General features: G+C 41.7%; 1 protein-coding gene across 2 annotated transcripts in view; it reads left to right on the top strand.

The window, feature by feature from the left end:
• The window catches only part of immp2l (inner mitochondrial membrane peptidase subunit 2), a 166,754-nt gene that overhangs the window by 14,595 nt on the left and 134,313 nt on the right, over positions 1–17,846 (top strand). For both annotated transcript variants that reach the window (XM_044356038.1, XM_044356037.1), the window contains exons 2-3: positions 8,280–8,417; positions 16,144–16,247. In XM_044356038.1, the coding sequence (XP_044211973.1) occupies positions 8,283–8,417; positions 16,144–16,247 (239 nt within the window). In that variant the 5' untranslated portion in view covers positions 8,280–8,282. The remainder of the gene's footprint in view (positions 1–8,279; positions 8,418–16,143; positions 16,248–17,846) is intronic.

Raw genomic sequence — 17,846 nt, 5'->3', positions numbered from 1 at the left:
TTTATTTCTCTGTGTAGTCCTTTCCGTAATGATGTCAGACACTTATAGTAATAACAGTCGGAGCCTGTCAGTGGCAGAAACACTTTAAGTGGACATACATTGACGGGGTTCAGCTTCTCAAAGGATTACATCGCAGCCTTTTTTGCAGCTGCTGGCTGAGACGATCTCACTCAATATCGGAGCAATTTCAAAAATTGTTGACCCCATTATTCACTTGGACTCAAAAAGATGGGAGAAGAGAGTCCAGGTTGAATAATCTCTGTAATAGTCCACTATCTTGAGTCATCGCCACCTGCACTGTAAGTTACACAGCTAAATCAAAAAATAATTTCTTGCCTCAAGAATCACACTGATTAAACCATTACTACCAGTGGTCCATTATGCTCATTGATGAGTCTACTGAGGTTGTGAGTCAGTCATGAGTGGGCACGACACTGTTGATGCCTGCAGTGCTTGTTGTGTGTGTGTGTGTGTGTGTGTGTGTGTGTGTGTGTGTGTGTGTGTGTGAGGGGCTCTAACAAGGTCCTGGCTGCTGTAGTCCTGCTGCTGCCTCCTAGTGGCGGCCCTGTCCCAGATACAGAGATGAGTAGTAGGTGTGGTGACACACATACCTGTCAGACAGCCAAAGGATGGACGTTAGGTTATGTTTTCACGTCTTACACCCCTCATTAACTTTGTCCCTCTGTTTTAATACGTGTGATGGATTGCAGGGCCGCTCCTGCCATTCAGAGTTTTCTTATTAGATTGTAAACATGGAGTAACTTGTGAACACCTCTACAAAGTCAATCCCCCTCCTACACCCACACACACACACCAGGGTGGGAAAATAACTTTTTAAAATGTGAACATCTACCATCCACTGACAGATAAATGTTCAAATTCATCAGCCACTCAATACTAAATCATTATTTTATGTCTGAAACCTACCAACCACTTTCATATTTTAGCAGTATTTGGCTGGTGGCGGGTGTTAATTTCCCACTCTGACACACACACACACACACACACACACACAGGAAAAGGCAGAGAGGGAGCACTGCAGCCAGATTTATATGATTGAAGCTCGCAGTCTTCAGCTGACACAATGGTTAAATCATAGACAGTAGCTAACGTTAGCTTCAGGATGCAAATTTACGAATCCTACTTTGGCGAAGGCGTGACCCGCCCTGCTCTGCCTCCAATTGGCTCAGCCAGACAATGACGTTTCTCACATGCAGCGATTTCTGTCCACTTTTTTTTTTTTTCCTTCCTGCTCCACCGTATCTCGGTACAAATGGGAAAAGACATCAAAGAGGCGCTCATGTTCACTTCACAACTCCACCAGTTTCTCCTCTTTTTTTCTCCACAAACCAAGAGAACCGAGACTTGTTCACGTTTGTGTCAAACCCCCAGGAACAGCGCCCAGAAGCCGATTTTTAAACTTAAAAAAAAATAAAAACTATAGTAGTTCTCTAAAAACATGGTGTCTGTAGTTCACTGTGTGGAGATAAAAGTTTTCACCTCAGAGCAGTAAAACTCTGTGATGTCTCTGTATTATTGATAAGATTGATTTTTAATCAAAGCCCCAGCAATGAAAGGGTAGTGTGAAGGTGCCTTGCTTTTTTTAAAAGCTGTATATTGTAGGAATAACGCTACACTTGGAATTAATGTTATGCACCACCTCCCTCGGAAGAAATATAATTAATCAGTCTTATACCTGAAAGTCATAAACTCTGAATATAATGACCTCCATACACAGATACGACTCAGCTATAAAACAAGATATTTATTTAACTACCAAGGGATGAAAGATGTGTAGATATACAACTAAAAGAATGAATGAATGGGTGAATTAAATTAACAAGTTATTGCCATGAATGAATGTCATCAAAAAACGAGTCAAATCCAATCCAATCCAATAAAAATGTAATTTTGAATAGCTTTTCCATCGACCCTGAGACGGAAGCACGGTAGATGGTTTTCCTGCTGTTTCCGTGACGATGAAGGCTGGATGACGGGCGAACTCGGTGTGATCCTGGGGTCGCCAGGGTAACAGCCAGATGAAAACTGTTGCAGCGGGGTTCAGTGAAACAGCTTTGGTTCACTGCTTCTCAGGAGGATGAATCCAGTCTCAGACACATAGTGGACACACACACACACACACACACACACACACAGTCTCAGTGTATTCAGTGGCAGGCTGCAGAGTTGGATGCAAGGAGCTCTAAACTAATCAGAAGAGTCCTTGGACAAGTCTTTAAAAGTTTAAATACACGATAAAAATAGGAGATTGTGAAAATAATATATATTCAAATGGTAAACGGTGTGGCTTGACTCGTGGCTTTGTGGTCTTTTGCTTCTTGGTTGAGTCTCTTTCTGGAGCTTTTAGCTCTCAGCTGTAGAAAAACAAGGACAACGCCCGAGATGCCAGGCCATTCCGGCTGATAAGGCCCGAGAGGAAAAAGAAGAAGTGACAGCAGTCTGCAAGCCGGCGAGCAGAAAAAGAGCAACAGCCAGACGAAGAGTTGTAAAGGTTTATAGTCCAGCAGGTGTGTTTTGGAAGAAATAGGATCCTTGGTGCAAAGCTGTTTATTCCCAAAACTGTGGTGAGAAGGCTGCGTTTGTAGTCCTGTGCTATGTTTCCTTGACGTCGTTATGCCAGAGGTCAGAGGTCATTGGGTCCGTGTTTGTGTGCACCTACAGACACAGACTAACAGGCTAAAAGGAATCATGATGTTTTTCAAAGAATCAAACTTTTCATCTGCTCCTTTGCTTCATTATCCAACAGTTTTTTTTATGATCTGGACATTTAACTAACAAGGTGAGAGTCATTTTTCATCTTAGCGTGACTGTGATGTGGCACCTGCTGTGTCAGCCACTTTGCTTAAATGTGCCGACAGGAAACCGCTGGAAACGAGGCAGTTTTTTATTATGAGCGCCGCAGGGCTCCGAGGTGTCGGCGTCCAAAAAAAAAAAAAAAAAAAAAAAACGACTCGACTGTAAAACTGAGCGGAAACCTTGAAGCTCCGTGCCGAGCTTCCTCTGATGATACACTTGTTCTCTGTGAGGGGAAATTATGCGGCGGTGCTGTATGGAAGTGTAATGGCAATATGCTCATGTCAGGATGGATTGTTATGCTAGAATAGATTTTCTGCTCCGGTGCTGGAGTATCCTCCCTCCAGCACATGGTGGGTAACTGATGTCTTACAAAGCCCGGCGGAGGCAGATCACTGTGGTTAATAGGACGTAACGTATACTGAGGCTGGGAACACTCTCCTTTGTTTGAGGAGGATGGAGCTCTCTCTCTGTGTGTGTGTGTGTGTATCACTGTACATCTGTGTTTCTTGGTTGTGTGTGTGTGTGTGTATATCTGTGATGTTTACAACCTCAGTGTTTTATTACAGCAGCCTCGATCAAAGGGCTGCATATTGTAACCGCACATAACTGGAGTAATACCATTTATGCAGGTTAGAAAGAGGAAGTACTTGACTCTTTTTCGCCAGAGGGATGCAATTTTCATCAAAATTCATAGCCTTTAATCTGAAAATCATAACTCTGTCAAACCAGACATCATACACACGCTGTAAAAATCAGATTTAAAAAGACGTCTGTTTCTCTGCGATCTGTTAAAGTCCTCCTCCTCTCAAAAATGTGTTTTTTCTTCTTGTTCCTTCGGTCGGATGTTTGAGCTTCACTCTGCAGGATGATGGATGTGCAGAGTTTGTTTTCACATTCGTCTGCTGAAGGTGGAAAGTTTCTCTGAGCTCATTTAAAATCGTATTTTAAGGGGCGGGCCTACGAGCATGATTTGTGACATCGTAACTGGTTTGGAGCCAATCGTAGTCCAGTATTTAATTTACACAAGTGTGATGTGTAAACTTGAAGCCACCAGTGCACAAACACTGAGAACGGACTCTGATGCACGTGTTTTGAAATACACTTATTGTTTTAAATGTGCACCAAAAGCGTAATCGGGCGCGTCAAACTGCCTTGACGCCCCCTACTCCGACAAATGAGGATCCAGCGACCAAAGTTGTTCTTCCTGCAGCCGAAAAAGAGAGAGAGAGAGAGAGAGAGAGAGAGAGAGAGAGTACGCGAGACAGACTGTGGCGGTAATCGAGCGAGGAGATGTTATATTCTGATTATTTCGCGCTGGTTATACATCCTACAGCACAAATAATTAACCGTCAAATACTCAACAGATGATTCACTGTGGAAACAGACACTCTTGATTTCTCAGCATTTCTCCTTTTCATTCATTCACTGCATCCAGATAATGCAAATATATAAAATAAAAAGAACAAAAGGCCTTTAAAACCTGATGCCTGCACTGAACCACAGCATCATCATCACTGACACACGTGAAATGAGACGTATCAATTATCACTTTTGGTGCGTTTGGGGCCTTTACAGTGAAGTAGGAAACATCTGGTGTCCAGCAGGAAAACCTCTGAAATGAAATATATTTACATATTCATAGATTCTGTAATTGTTAATGAGGGAGAAGGAGGAGATGATGTTTTAAGGATTTTAATGTAGTGTCCACAATGTGTACACTGCTCTCTGCCAACAATCCCACGATGCACTGCACCACATTTTATCAATGTGAAAATTACTGTTGTTACAGATAACACAAAATGACTTTACTGCTCACTGTAGAGTAAACGGTTGAGCATTATGTATTGAGTGTTATGTAGGAGGTGGGGAACGAGTGAATGAGGGAAATGAGACAGGAAATGCGAGGACAGAGAGACATGCAACAAAGGTCCCCAGCCAGAATTAAACTGGGGACATTGCAGTTATGTGATTATCCGCTTGACTACTGAACACACCTGGGACGATGAAGTTCCACATGCACTTGTGGAAGAAACCCTGTAGGGGTGTACCCGAATACAAATACATTATTTGGCAATGCACAAATAGTGAGTTTTATACGAATATTTGTTTCATACAAATATTTTAAAAATAAAAAAAACATGTCAAATACCAGTTCCCAAGGGACTCTCCATAACCTGTTGTTCCCCTTCTCCTTTCCACAAAGTTAGGTTGTAAAAAATGGTCAATAAATGAAAAGTGCAAAGCAAGAATCACCTTTGAAGTTATGAGTGTAGACATACTCAAAGGTCTGCCTGCAATGAGTCGATGAGTAAAGTTTTAGCTCAGTAGTCAACGCAGTCGTCTACTTGTTGTAACACTTTAATTTTCTAAAATTAAAAGCGTAATAAATACAAAAACAGGATTATTAAGCCTCTTTCCACTTTTATTCGAATACAAATACAGATACAAATAATTTTGCTGCCTCAACAAATACAGATACAAATACAAATCCTGGCATCTCTACACATCCCTAGTAGAAACCCAGACTACGTCTACGTTAAACCAGCTAAACCTTACTAGTTGTTTTTGAGTAAAAACAACTATTTCCGTTTCTGCAGCGGCTTCTTGACATTTTTTTTTTTCATTGTGATCAGATAACAACAGTTTCAGCAGAGAAAGGTGGTAGTTAACTATGTTTAACAAGCTATCAAAGTAGACAATAAAGAGAACAACACTCCAATGAAGCCGTCAGCCATTGTTGTCATTGTGTTTCTTCTTCTCTCTTCCAATGAATCGCACCACTACCACCATCTGTTTTGTCACAGCGTTTCTACAAAGCTCCGTTTTCTCTCTGTGCACACTACAACTCCAAGCTGGGGTTTTCATTTTTACACATTCTGGAGGCCATTTTGGAAAAGCCCCATTTTGGGGAGAGAAAAACGCTGTTTTAGTCTGGACGGGGGGCCAAAACAGAGAGGAAAAAGAGGTGTTCACCAATTTGGCCCGGCTTAGTGTGGACATGGTCCCAGTTACAGGTGGCAAAGAGTTTTCTCCAGGGGGAAATGTAGTTGTACTGAATGGGATTCTCTAATCTATTTCTGATATGTCCACCTACTGACAGTGAAAGTGTTGAAGGACTACAATGTGTTTTTTCATAATGTATCATTTGAAGTCTTGTGTTGTGGAGGTAATAGCAGTAGCAGATCTCCAGAGTTGAGGACAGCGGACGTCCATGGCGAGGCCGTTAGCTGTTAGCCTGAAGGCAGCGGTGCATGGCCGCTGCTGCTGCTGCCGGCTGGTCGGTCATTTCACGCCTGTCTGGGCTTCCTGGAGCGCGCCATGAAAAGCAAAGTGGATGAAAAACTGTGTCTGGGGAGAACACGCTCAGTGTGATGTGTTTTCAGTGTCCATTCGCCAAAACCGCACTGAAAATTGACAGAAAGATGACTCCTTTTTGTGACGCCTGAGCTGCTGCATGTTCTAGTCAATCAGGCTCATGTTGTGATTAAGCTTCACCGTCACATGTTAAGTGTTACACTGTGATGTGGGATCAAACTGTCATTTTTATTTATTTACTTGAGCAGTATGATATTGTAACATTTGCACACAGGCAGTATGATACTGATCAGACTAACTAAACCATGTCAGATTCTAGTGAAATCACTTTGATCGGATTCTGCTTGAACATTATGATTCTTATTTTATTCTCATGGTGGTCGGGTTTCAGTGAAGAGTCTTGGTGTCCTCAGATGGTCCCCACAACGGTCAGTCGATATGCAAAGAAGGTCTCATACAACTGAGTTTTACCACTGATATTTGTTGACATAATCATCTCAGCACAAGGTTCATTTAGTAGCAAATGAACCAAAATAGTAAAGTTTCACTTCATCGCTTGAGGCCAAAGTCCTGCACAGGTCAAAATTTGCAAACCAGCACCCACAAAGCTCTGTACTGGAACCTAGCCATTTACCCACCATTATCTCTAAATCCAATGCAGACCTGTTAATATAAATCCCATAACATGACCCAAACCTGTAAGTTAGGTGACAGTCATTCACTTTAGAGTGCTTTAGTTTAACTTATTTTAACTTTGGAAATTAGTCAACAGCCTGAGACTTAACGGATGCTTGATTAGATGGCTTAAAGGACGAGGCTAGAAAAGCAATATTCTATATTTTTCATGTTGTCAACAAACCTAATGTGCAGAGAAATATTGTGTGTGCATCCAAAGTCTGATATATATTATTCCTCTGTGCCGTAGACCTCCGTTGTTGTCCAAAAACTATTAAAAACACATCAGTGAGCCACACCGCTGCACTGGTTGACATGTTTTTTCGTCCCTGAAGAACGTGGTTACTGTAGCCAGCATCAAGTTTTCACTCTCTGGAAAGTATTTATGTGTCAGGAAGAGGCCCGACGCTCATGCATGAGGATGCAGGTCTATTTGCTGTGTATCACACTGACTTTGTGATAAACTTCTTTGAGAAACTTACAGTGTCTGGGTCAGAGTCTGATCAATACGACAAGCATGAAAAAAATACTTTGCGGAGAATGAAAAACTTGACGTTTGAAAGAGTAATCATTCCTCCTGTGCTAGTGTCGTGTCAGGAAGAGATCACTATAGGGAAAAAAAAGTCCTTGTTCTGTGCAGAAAAAAAAAGCCGAGGTCAATATGAGGCTTAACAGTCTGAGTTGGTTATCTTCACTCCTGATAACTGTGGATGAGCTTATTGACAGTGTTGTGACAACAAACCAAATGAGACCTCCAGGACATAGACCACACCAGGATGCGAGGATATACCGTCCACAACACAAAGAGGGAAAGACTATAACTGTGATATATATGTTATATAGTTCGCTCCTAATAAGGTCACAGTAAAGTCATCTCAGTGTGCGGTGGTTGATTTAGATTTTCACCTTTTATATGTTCCTGTGACCGACCAGCATGTGACTGAAAATACTGGCTGTGCGTGGGGAGTTCTGTCCTCTGTCCTACGGTCGAGGATTTTACATCTAAGAAACACTGTGTGCAAGAGAATTTTGAGACCGAAAAATGAGATGATGAGCCAGAAAAAACCTTTGTCTTAACTCTGCCTTTTTACTCTGACAAGAGGAAGGAGACACTTCACATACTTTGAATTGTGTACAATTGTTTTTTTGTTGTTGCAGAAAGTAAGTCTAATACTACCTATAGTCAGTTGTTGGATGAACTCAATTGTCGTTGTTGTGTTTTCATGCACTTCCACATATCACACGTTAGTGCCGTAATTGTCCTCTGTTCCCCTGTTTGCTCTGCTCTTGTTTCCTTTGTGATTTTTCTATTACTCTCCTGCTGCTGCCGCATCGACCCCACTCTCCCCACAGAGATCAATGAAGTTTAATCTAATCTAGTCTAATCTAACCTGAGAGCTGTTTAGTTTCCTTTGTGTGTCGTCATGGTCCATGCTGATGTTTTTTTTTTTATTTATTGTTTCCCCGTCCAGGCGATGGCTCAGCAGGCAACGGCGGGGCGGCGCTACCTGCGGGCGTTTGTTAGCGGCTTCTTCGTCGCCGTTCCCGTCACGGTCACCGTCCTCGACCGGTTCGCCTACGTGGCGCGAGTGGAGGGAGCATCGATGCAGGTGAGACGTTACAACACATCTACTAATCAGAGTGTGAGAGGAAAAACCTCTCGCTGTCGGTCCTCAGAGACGTCTACTGAGGTCAGCAGAGAGAGGAGGCTGCAATTTCTACAACTTTACAAACTACTGAGAGCAGGAAATTCACAGAACCCTGAAAACATTTTGGGTGTTTGCTAACGAGAGAGTCTGAGAAGCTTAACTCTCTATTTCAATCTGCTTCATGACAAAATGACTTCCTCTATTTCAGTGGTTCATGGTTCAAAGTACGGTACTTAATTTCTACTCCACTACATTTATTTGACAGCTGTAGTTACTTTTCAGATGAAGATTTGACACAATGGATAATATAACAAGCTTTTAAAATGAATTGGCAATTAAGCTAAAGTAGCTAACGTTAGCCCAAGTGTGCAGCGCTCAGTGCTCCCAGTAAGCTAACGTTAGCTTGGGTCCATGAATGTACTATAAGAGCTGGATACCGGACTAAAAATGGTGCTCATTCAGTCCTATAGGAATTGCTCGACTGGCGCATACGCCAAAAAAAAGTTTCTAGCTTCCGGGTTTGCTTCAGCGTTGTGCGGCCCACTGAATATGCGCGGTAGTGTTTCCCCCGCTGGCCCCGCCCGCTAGCTCCCGCTCGGCCCATTGACTTTACATTGTGATGACGTCACGGATTTTTAAATCGCTTTTCTCGGCTCAAGGAAAGTTTTACAAACATAAAACCTCCATGAATCAAAAGTTCATAATAGAGAGAGTCATAATTGACGTTGTTTGCAGTTCGAGGTGTCCTGTCAACAGTTTTACAGGTGTCTCTTCTACAATGGTGGTCTATGGGGAAAATCCTTTTTGGGCTGCAGGAGGATTTTTCGCTGCAATACCGCGAGTGGCCACTGGGAAAAATTGGCTGCTCTTGTAATACATCCATGCTTGGGTGTTTCCAGAGCGTGAAAAGCAACACTCCTTATCTGAAGGTCCTGACTCCAAACAGAAAAGAGGCCGTCAACCGTAAACTGCAACTCTGTGCTTCAAACCAGCTCCAATGCAAACCAACAGGTGATGTCACACCTCACTGCTTCCATCTTTATATACAGTCTGTGGTTGGAAGAGAACAACGGTTTCTGTGTCCAAAACAAATAGCTGCTTTTGTGGTTCCGTGTGAGAAATATACAAACAAACAAAAGTGTTTTTTAATATGAAACGTTTTGAAGGAGTCACAGTGAAAAGTGCTACTCCAGTGTTAGAGCTGCTTTACCTCTGCAGAACAAAGGCAGCACTTTCCTTTAAAAGTGGAAACCGGTATTTACAAGACGCCGTGTTGTAGGAAAGATAATTCCACAAACACACCATGCATGGCCTATCTCTGTCTCATCCAAACAGTAAACAACCTGCACTCTTCTAATCTAAGAAGCACTGATGTAAAAAGATTTTTAAAACGTGCCTGTTGGGTTTTGACCGAGTTTGTTTCCTGTCATGCAGCTCATTATCCTCGACATGTGTTGTATTATGCATAAAACAATCTGCTCTCTATTTTTAATGAGCATGAATATTAAATATGCATGTTGCTCCTTGGTTCATGTTGTATATTTATGTCTCTCTGTATGTCGGGTCACGAAGCCGACCTCAGCGAAGACAAAATCCTTAATGGAACCAAACACGGGTTGTTTTTTTTTAAAGTGAGTTGACAAATGAGATGTTTTCACTCAGAAACACCGGCTCTCTGTTTCCAAACAGTTCACTCCGGTTACAGTTTTATCATGTTTAATCTGTTTATGTAAAAGCTTTGATCCTCCTTGATTTAGTCTGTCTGATGCATAAACAAATGTTCATATCTACAAGAGGGAAGTCTGCAAAAATAGAATGTGAAAGTTGTATCTAAGCTCTTTATTCTGTGTCTTACTGAACAAAATGTTGCCGCTATTAAAAGGTGAAGACCTAATGACCCCGGCAGCCAGCAGCGGCCGGCTCGCTGCTGGCTGCTAGCTTGTTTAGACATCAAAATATTCCCATAATGCCGTCTGACAGGACGCCGGGCGAATGTGATCCTAATTACCGCTGCTCACAACGGGCCTCGTTCACTAATATGCACGTAGAAATGTTCTTCCTTTGTGCACAAAATTACTGCGCATGCAAAATTACTTTCAGATTCATGACATAATTGCACTGGCCAACTTTGCCGCCATGCGTGTGTTAATGAATCAGAATCGTTCTAAATTGACAGGTAATTAGCATATCACCATGCCCCCCATTGCTCTATATAAGGAAAGCTGTGTGGGAGCGGTGCAGCAGTGCAGAGAGCTGTCACTCACTGATAAAAATGTAGAAAAACTAGTGAAATGCAAACAATAGTTTCAGAAGTAGAAGAAACCAGAAAAGGCAGATTTAGCCGGTAAACATGTCATCGGCTCAACCGTTTGGAGCCTGATTGCGAATCCTGTATGCAGCCTTAGACCCTTAACTTTATAATTAGTAAATGAATTGTGTATTATTAGCAATTTCACATTTTTAAGACAGTCTAAGGCAGTTCTGAATTTGTTTGCAAAGTAAGACCAAATTCAGGTAAGAACATATTGATGAATCCCGGATTTTGTGCTTAAAACATTTGTATGTACGGTTTAAGCACAGATTTGTGTGAATGAGGCCCAGTGCATCCCGTCTGTTGTCTTTATGATATAAAAGACTCAGGCTCCTCCGTCTGTGCTGTAAAGTTCAAGACACAGTGGAAATGATAAAGGGACAAGAGGTCATTTGCGAAAGCAGAAACAGCTCTGTGTGTGCGTTGTTTCTGGGGTTTTAGATAAATTATTGAGACTGAGCATAAAGGGATTTTTGACACATAAATCAGTGCTTTCGATGCCTTTTCAAGCTGCCGTCAGGTTTATTTATTTATTTATCCTTTTATTTAGCCAGAAATATCCCTTTGAGATACAATATCTCTCCGGCCAGGGAGTCTTATTTAAGATGGCAGCAGAAAAAACAATAAAAAGGTTTCATATAGAAGTATATATGAGGACAAATAACAAAAGGGATCAGGTTCCTAGCAAATAATGGCACTTGTTAAAAGCAATAACACTGTTCTGTAAAAACTGATTTTAATATATTTTTAAAGAGAGTCAGGAGAGGGTAAAGATTGCACGTTGAATATGCCTCGCAGCTCGTTCCAAGCGTGCGGGGCGTGAAAGGAAAAGGCAGATTTATCCAGCTCTGTCAGAGTGTTTGGGACCAAGAGGAGAGTTTTCTCTGATCTAGAGTTACAGCTACTGGACTAATCATTCTGCTGGTTCTTTACCCAGTAAAGCTTTTGCAATAAAATTAGGTCAAAAAAAAGTTACAAAAATCTGCTGTTTCTAATTGTTGCTTTGGTCAGAAAACATCATTTCTGTCATTTTGAGCTTGAGCAAAACTGCAAAATGTTTCCAAACATAAGCCGTATGTCTGTTTGTCACATGCAAAAGGTCAGCTGTTAAAACTCATCACAGTGCTATTATGTTTAACATTTAAGTAAAGTCGGATAAGAAAGAGATTTTAGCAGCAGGATCATCACAGAGCAGCAGGGACCAAACTGTAAAAAAACACACACAGAGAGACAAAGGAGTGTGTGTGTGTGTGTGTGTGTGTGTGTGTGTGTTTGAGTTGTCGTCATGGAAACAGTGTTTTCTGAGCTCCTGAGTAACGGATGGTTATGAATATGTACTGTTTGACTTTGTAATTTATGACACAAGCATGCATGATCAAACTAATGATCATTATCTCAGCGGAGGTTCATAAATTACCTTTTTTTTTCTTTTTTTTTTTTTTACTAATTAACATTTTTTATTATTTCTGAAACTAAGAAGAAAATAATGTGCATCATAAAATATCCCCCCCCCCCCCCCCCCCCCCCCCCACACCGTAAACCCCACAGCTCATCATCACCACATACACAGATGGCCTCGGTTGTCAACGTGTATAACCTCCATCATGTACATCAGACACAGATATCTAGAACAAAACAAACAAACCAGTGAAAAAACAAGGAAGTACAAAACAAATACGTATTTTTCTCAAAGCATAGATTAAGGCACGAAACATGGAGCGTGGCCAACGTCAAAGTATTTGCCCCATTTTCTCATATATACATCCAAACTTCCAAACTGATTACAGGACATCTTTTCAAATGCTGCTGTTCTCGCCATCTCTGCAGCCCCTCAGTCCATCCATCCGTCTGCCTGTCATGAAACTGGTTTGGACCCAGTTTGTCTCCTCCCATTAAGACGTCTCCATCACCTAAAACAAATACGAAACAAAATGTGGGTCTCTGAAATCTCACAGAGGCCCAAAATTCTTAAAGAGCAAATTGCAGGTTAAAGTTTTTTTTTTTTTTTACAAAAGTTATACTTGACCTTGTGTGAAAATGACCATGTGAAAAGTTAATGCAGGATTTAATGTTTTACAAGACATAAAGCACACGTATTCAGAGGAAAAAAGTGGCCACGACTGAATCTCTCTCCTCTGACCGTTATTTCCTCTGACCCTGGTCTGTTCTTGGTCTCTTTGATGCATAACGGGCTCGTAATTATAAGGCCGTGGTCCGTCATATTGATGTGGATACACATTCACGACCTCTTCAGTGTCACAACTAGCATCAAGATCTGTTATTTTCCTATTGTTTAAAATTGACCGCGCTTCTTCCCTCTACGTCACTTCCGGTTTAGCTTTTTCAGATACGTCAAATTCTGGGGTCTCCAACCTGCAATCTGCTCTTTAAACTTTATCACAGGACCATAAAACATGCATAAGATGAGCTTCCTCAGACTTGCATCACCAGTAGTTTATCGTGTGTCTCAACCCAAGTCTAAACAGTCTGGAGGGAGTCCAGACTCGATTCTGTGAAATTTCTCCGCTGCTGCATAAACTTTTCTCCTTTTAATACGCAAAGTTTCTCAAACTCCTGCATCTTCTCTGCCAACCCGAAATTAATAATCAGACAGTCTGCTGCAGCCGAACTGTCAAAATTTTTTCACATCATCTAAATTCAAAACTCACCGCAGCAGGAGTTTCAGAAACAATCCAGCATGTAATATGGTGAAATATGACTGCAAGGGAGGCTGATGAAGTATCCAACTCTAACTGATAAACTCGCAGGCTGACAGCACTCACATGCATATTTATTTTGGAGGGGGGGGGGGGGGGGGGGGGTGGACCGACAGATAAGAGATATTCTGTCAATCACGCCGGCAAGCGTGAAATGGCCTTGCGTCCCCGTTTAATGAAACAGTCGTTGCGTGTGGCGTCGCTCGCCGTAGTGAGCGGGCTTCGTCACGCGCGGATCCTCCGCAGAAGTGACACAGACAGAGTTGTAAGAATAATGAATGTGTTGTTGTTGTTGTTGTGGTAGTGCTGTCGTATTCAGGATCTTTGGTTTGACACTATAACAGTGACATTTTAGATGAAGTGTTTCATCAGGCGGATCACTAAAGGAAAGAGAATCTGAAACTGTTTTACTGTGACAAATTTAAAAAAAGATTGAAAAATGGACTTCCACACTCACTTTGACGGTTTGACATGACAACCTTGTCTCATAGAAATTACCTTTTTATATATATTACAAAATAGTTTTCCTAGTTATGTTGGGATGCAATTACTGCCTCGATCTGTTCACAAGCAACAGCTTTTTTTTTTTTTAATTTATCTCACCGGAGTCGTAGGGGAGGTGGTCGGAGTGGATGATGAAATAATTGAAATCTGGCTGCCTGGAAGGTATGAAGGTAGGAAATCAATTTAAAATGACAGATAACATGGGAACAGGCTTCTATACTGTATGCAATGTGTAGTTAATGGCTTTAAATTGTAGATTGTATGTAAAGCTGGACGTAGCGAGGTGTGACGTCACCTGTTGGTTTGCACTGGAGCCGGTTTGAAGTCCAGAGTTGCAGCTTCTGGTTGGCGCCATTTTTTCTGTTTGGAGCCTGAACCTTCAAAATAAAAGGTGCGGGGTGTTACCTTTCACGCTCTGGAAACACACACCGCTACCTTGGACTCAAGCTAACACTAGCTTACTGGGAACACCGAGTGCTGCACACTTGGGCTAACGTTAGCTACTTTAGCTAAATTGCGCTAACAGGGCAGGTAACATAATCAAGTAACATTAAACTGAAATATTGCGATAATAGTCCCACTCAGTGTGAGTCTCGGAGAAGCAGGTGAGCCAACTGTCACAGCTGTCAATCAACACCCACACAGCAGACATCAAGGCTACTATAAGTCTTCAAATCTTATTAACGGAGCAATAATTTGCAAAAATGACCACCAGCACACTTATTCTGGGTCTGAATTTAGAGATTGAGACCATAATGACTCGTTGAAAACAATGATTGACTCAGTATTTCTAGAGAGAAGTTGAGGCTTTTTAAATGGGAGCCACTTATTCAGCACTGAATGCTGTTTTTCCATGTTTTACCATTACAGCCTCACTGGGGCACCAGTGTGGCTACAGACAAGTGTTTTTTTGTTTAGGAGCAGAAATTTAATGCAACCTTGTGTGTATGTGTGTGTGTATGTCTGGGAACATAGACCTAGTGAAGTGTGTGTGTGTGTGTGTGTGTGTGTGTGTGTGCGCAAGTTGTCGACCTTTTGACCAAGCTATATTTAGAGAGTTTAGTTCTGCTCTGTTAGACGTTACACTGAGTCACCACCTCATGTGGCTTTGAGTATATACTGCATGTGTTTCTACGGTATGTGAGGGTGGGATGTTTACTGTAAACTGCGTAGGGAGTCATTAAACATTTGTATATTGCTCATATTTGTATAAACGAGAGCTGCAACAATTAATCAATTAGTTAATAGACAGAAACTTGGCGTTAACTTAACAAAAATACCATATATCCGCACGTTTTAGCTTCTCAAATATGAGGTTTTGATGCTTTTCTGTGTCATATACATAATAGTAAACTGAATCACAGCTGCAACTAATGATTATTTTCATTATCCATTAATTTTCCAATTATTTTCTCAATTAGTTGATTCATTGTTTACTTTATGAAATGTTAAAAAAATTGTGAAATAATTGCATTCATAGTTTCTCTGAGCCTGAGGTGAAGCCTTCGGTTTGTTTGACTAACAGTCTAAAACCTCAAGATATTCAATTTATTGTCACATATGACAAAGATAAACAGCAAATCATCACATATGAGAAGCCGGAACCAGAAGATGTCGCTTGAAAAATGACTGAAATGATTATTCGAACCTGAATATCTTTGGATTACTGTATTGGCCCTGTAATAAGACGACCCTTGTTTTCATACAGCTGTTTTAGGAAAAAGGTACAACACACTTTCACACTCATCCTGCTGGGAAAGTTTCCCTGAGATACTTTTAATCCAAGGAGAAGAGAATCGTTATCCTTGAAGCCTTTTCTCTCATAAAAGTGAAATATTTCCGTTAAAGCAGAACGTTAATCCCACACTTACAGTGCACATACTCAAACTCTTGTCTCGTCTTCTTATATAAGACGACGCTCGCTTTTTGAAATGTAATTTCCAGAAAAAATGTATTATATTCAGACCAGTATGGTACATTAGATTAGTGACAAAACAAGATATTAGAGGATGTCAGGTTGGGCTCTAAGAAATCATATGAGTCACTACTTCCTGGTATTTTCTAGACAAAATGATTAATTGCTTAATTGAGGAAATTGTCTGTTATTCTACCTCTGTGTGTGTGTGTGTGTGTGTTTGTGTGTGTGTGTGAGCAGCCGTTCCTGAACCCAGATGGGGGGTCGGAGTGTGACGTGGTCCTGCTGAACCGCTGGAGTGTGAGGAACTACCAGGTCCAGCGTGGCGACATCGTCTCCGTCTTGTAAGTAACTTTGTTAAGAAAAACACAATTTTTTTCTTCACGCAACACAAAACATAAACACGAACTCACCTGCTAGAGGTTAAATACTGGAAATACTAAAAATGTGTGTGTTTTACCGGTCGAATGAAGACAACCTTAAAGTCAGAGTCGAGTAAAAGTTTCGAGCTGGTTCATCTAAAACCTCGTTCAGAAATATTCTCTGTGCTTCTCGGTAACTGAACTCATGATGAACTCATGAAACACATATTGACATCATTCAGCATGACTGACACTTCCCGAGGATATCATTATCTCTGACGCGCATCAACAATAAACCTCCGTAAATCCATGCAGAAATCATAGAAGAAGAATCTGGTTTTTTTTTTTACTTGGTAATAGAGAAACAAGTTCAAACTGAGTTCCTGCTTGGCTGCAAGCACAGGTTGTTGTTTTTTTGTTTTGTCATTATAAAAGCATCTGTACTTCTCCTACATGATTTCATTTTCCTTCACGTTCCTGCTCCAGTATCACAAACAACATGCTTCTAGTGTTTCTCAACTGTAGCCGTGTTGTGAAGCGAACAGTCTCGTATAAACAGGTGCAGTGTGGTCCAATCAAAACGCGCGTGACGGGCCATCGCCGCTCGTTATGAAAAACCTCGTCTGAGCTCTACCGCGAGGCCCGAAGCCTCCTCGTAGACGTCCGTCCCCAGACGTCTGCGGTTCCATTAACGCTCTGCTTCTGTAAAAGTCACACACACACACACACACACACACACACACACACACACCGATTCAAACTGTTCAAACTTGAGACGCTGCAGCCCCGTGGGTTTCTTGGAGACCCACTGAAGTGAGATTTCACAGGAGGAAATTGACAGATTTGACTGCTGTTCCGAGCTGTTTAAATGCCGTGAGGACGACGCTGTCAGTTTTTTTTTTTTTTTTTTCATTTGAGATGTTTGCTATGCAGCTTGTGGAGTACAGACGGGTGACAGGAGGACAAACCCACATCCGTAATTACCCCTCGATGGCAGCAGCTCTCTGTTAGGGACATGTTTTGTTTTGGTGGGGAAAGGGATGTTTGTGAGAGTCTATTCCTGGCAGCAGCAGCAGCAGCAGCAGCTCTGAAAGGTAATTTAACTTCATCTGATGATGAGAGCTGCTCAGATTTGAGCTCTTGTGTTGTGGCTGAATTAATGACGGAGGAGGGTAATAATCCAGATGTGCGGCATCACACAGCTGGACAGACACTAAGCATATAGAGCTAAAAGGAAGCGAACTGGAGACCGGTTCTGTAAAGTTCATCTGAGCGCAGAAACACTTTGACATTTAGATTCAACCAGCCGTCCTCGTGGCATTCTCAGCTCCTTGCAACCCCACCACCCCTCCACCCCCCCCCGAACCTTTTTGTCTGTTTGTCTTCCCATCTTAATGCCACCTCTTTACCTGGCAGCCCTTTTTGAAGGAGAGGATTTTTCCTCAAAGCAAAAAGACAGTCGAGTCCTCCACATGTGAAACAGATCTGTATCAACTCGCCTCATCGCCTGGGATTTCGTTGAAATCCCCCATAAAGCCGCATCCATCATCCGCCAAGAATATCACCTCTGATTTAAATTTC

The sequence above is a fragment of the Thunnus albacares genome, chromosome 7, assembly GCF_914725855.1.
Source record: "Thunnus albacares chromosome 7, fThuAlb1.1, whole genome shotgun sequence".
NCBI lineage: Eukaryota > Metazoa > Chordata > Actinopteri > Scombriformes > Scombridae > Thunnus > Thunnus albacares.
This window is presented reverse-complemented; position numbering and strand designations above follow the sequence as displayed.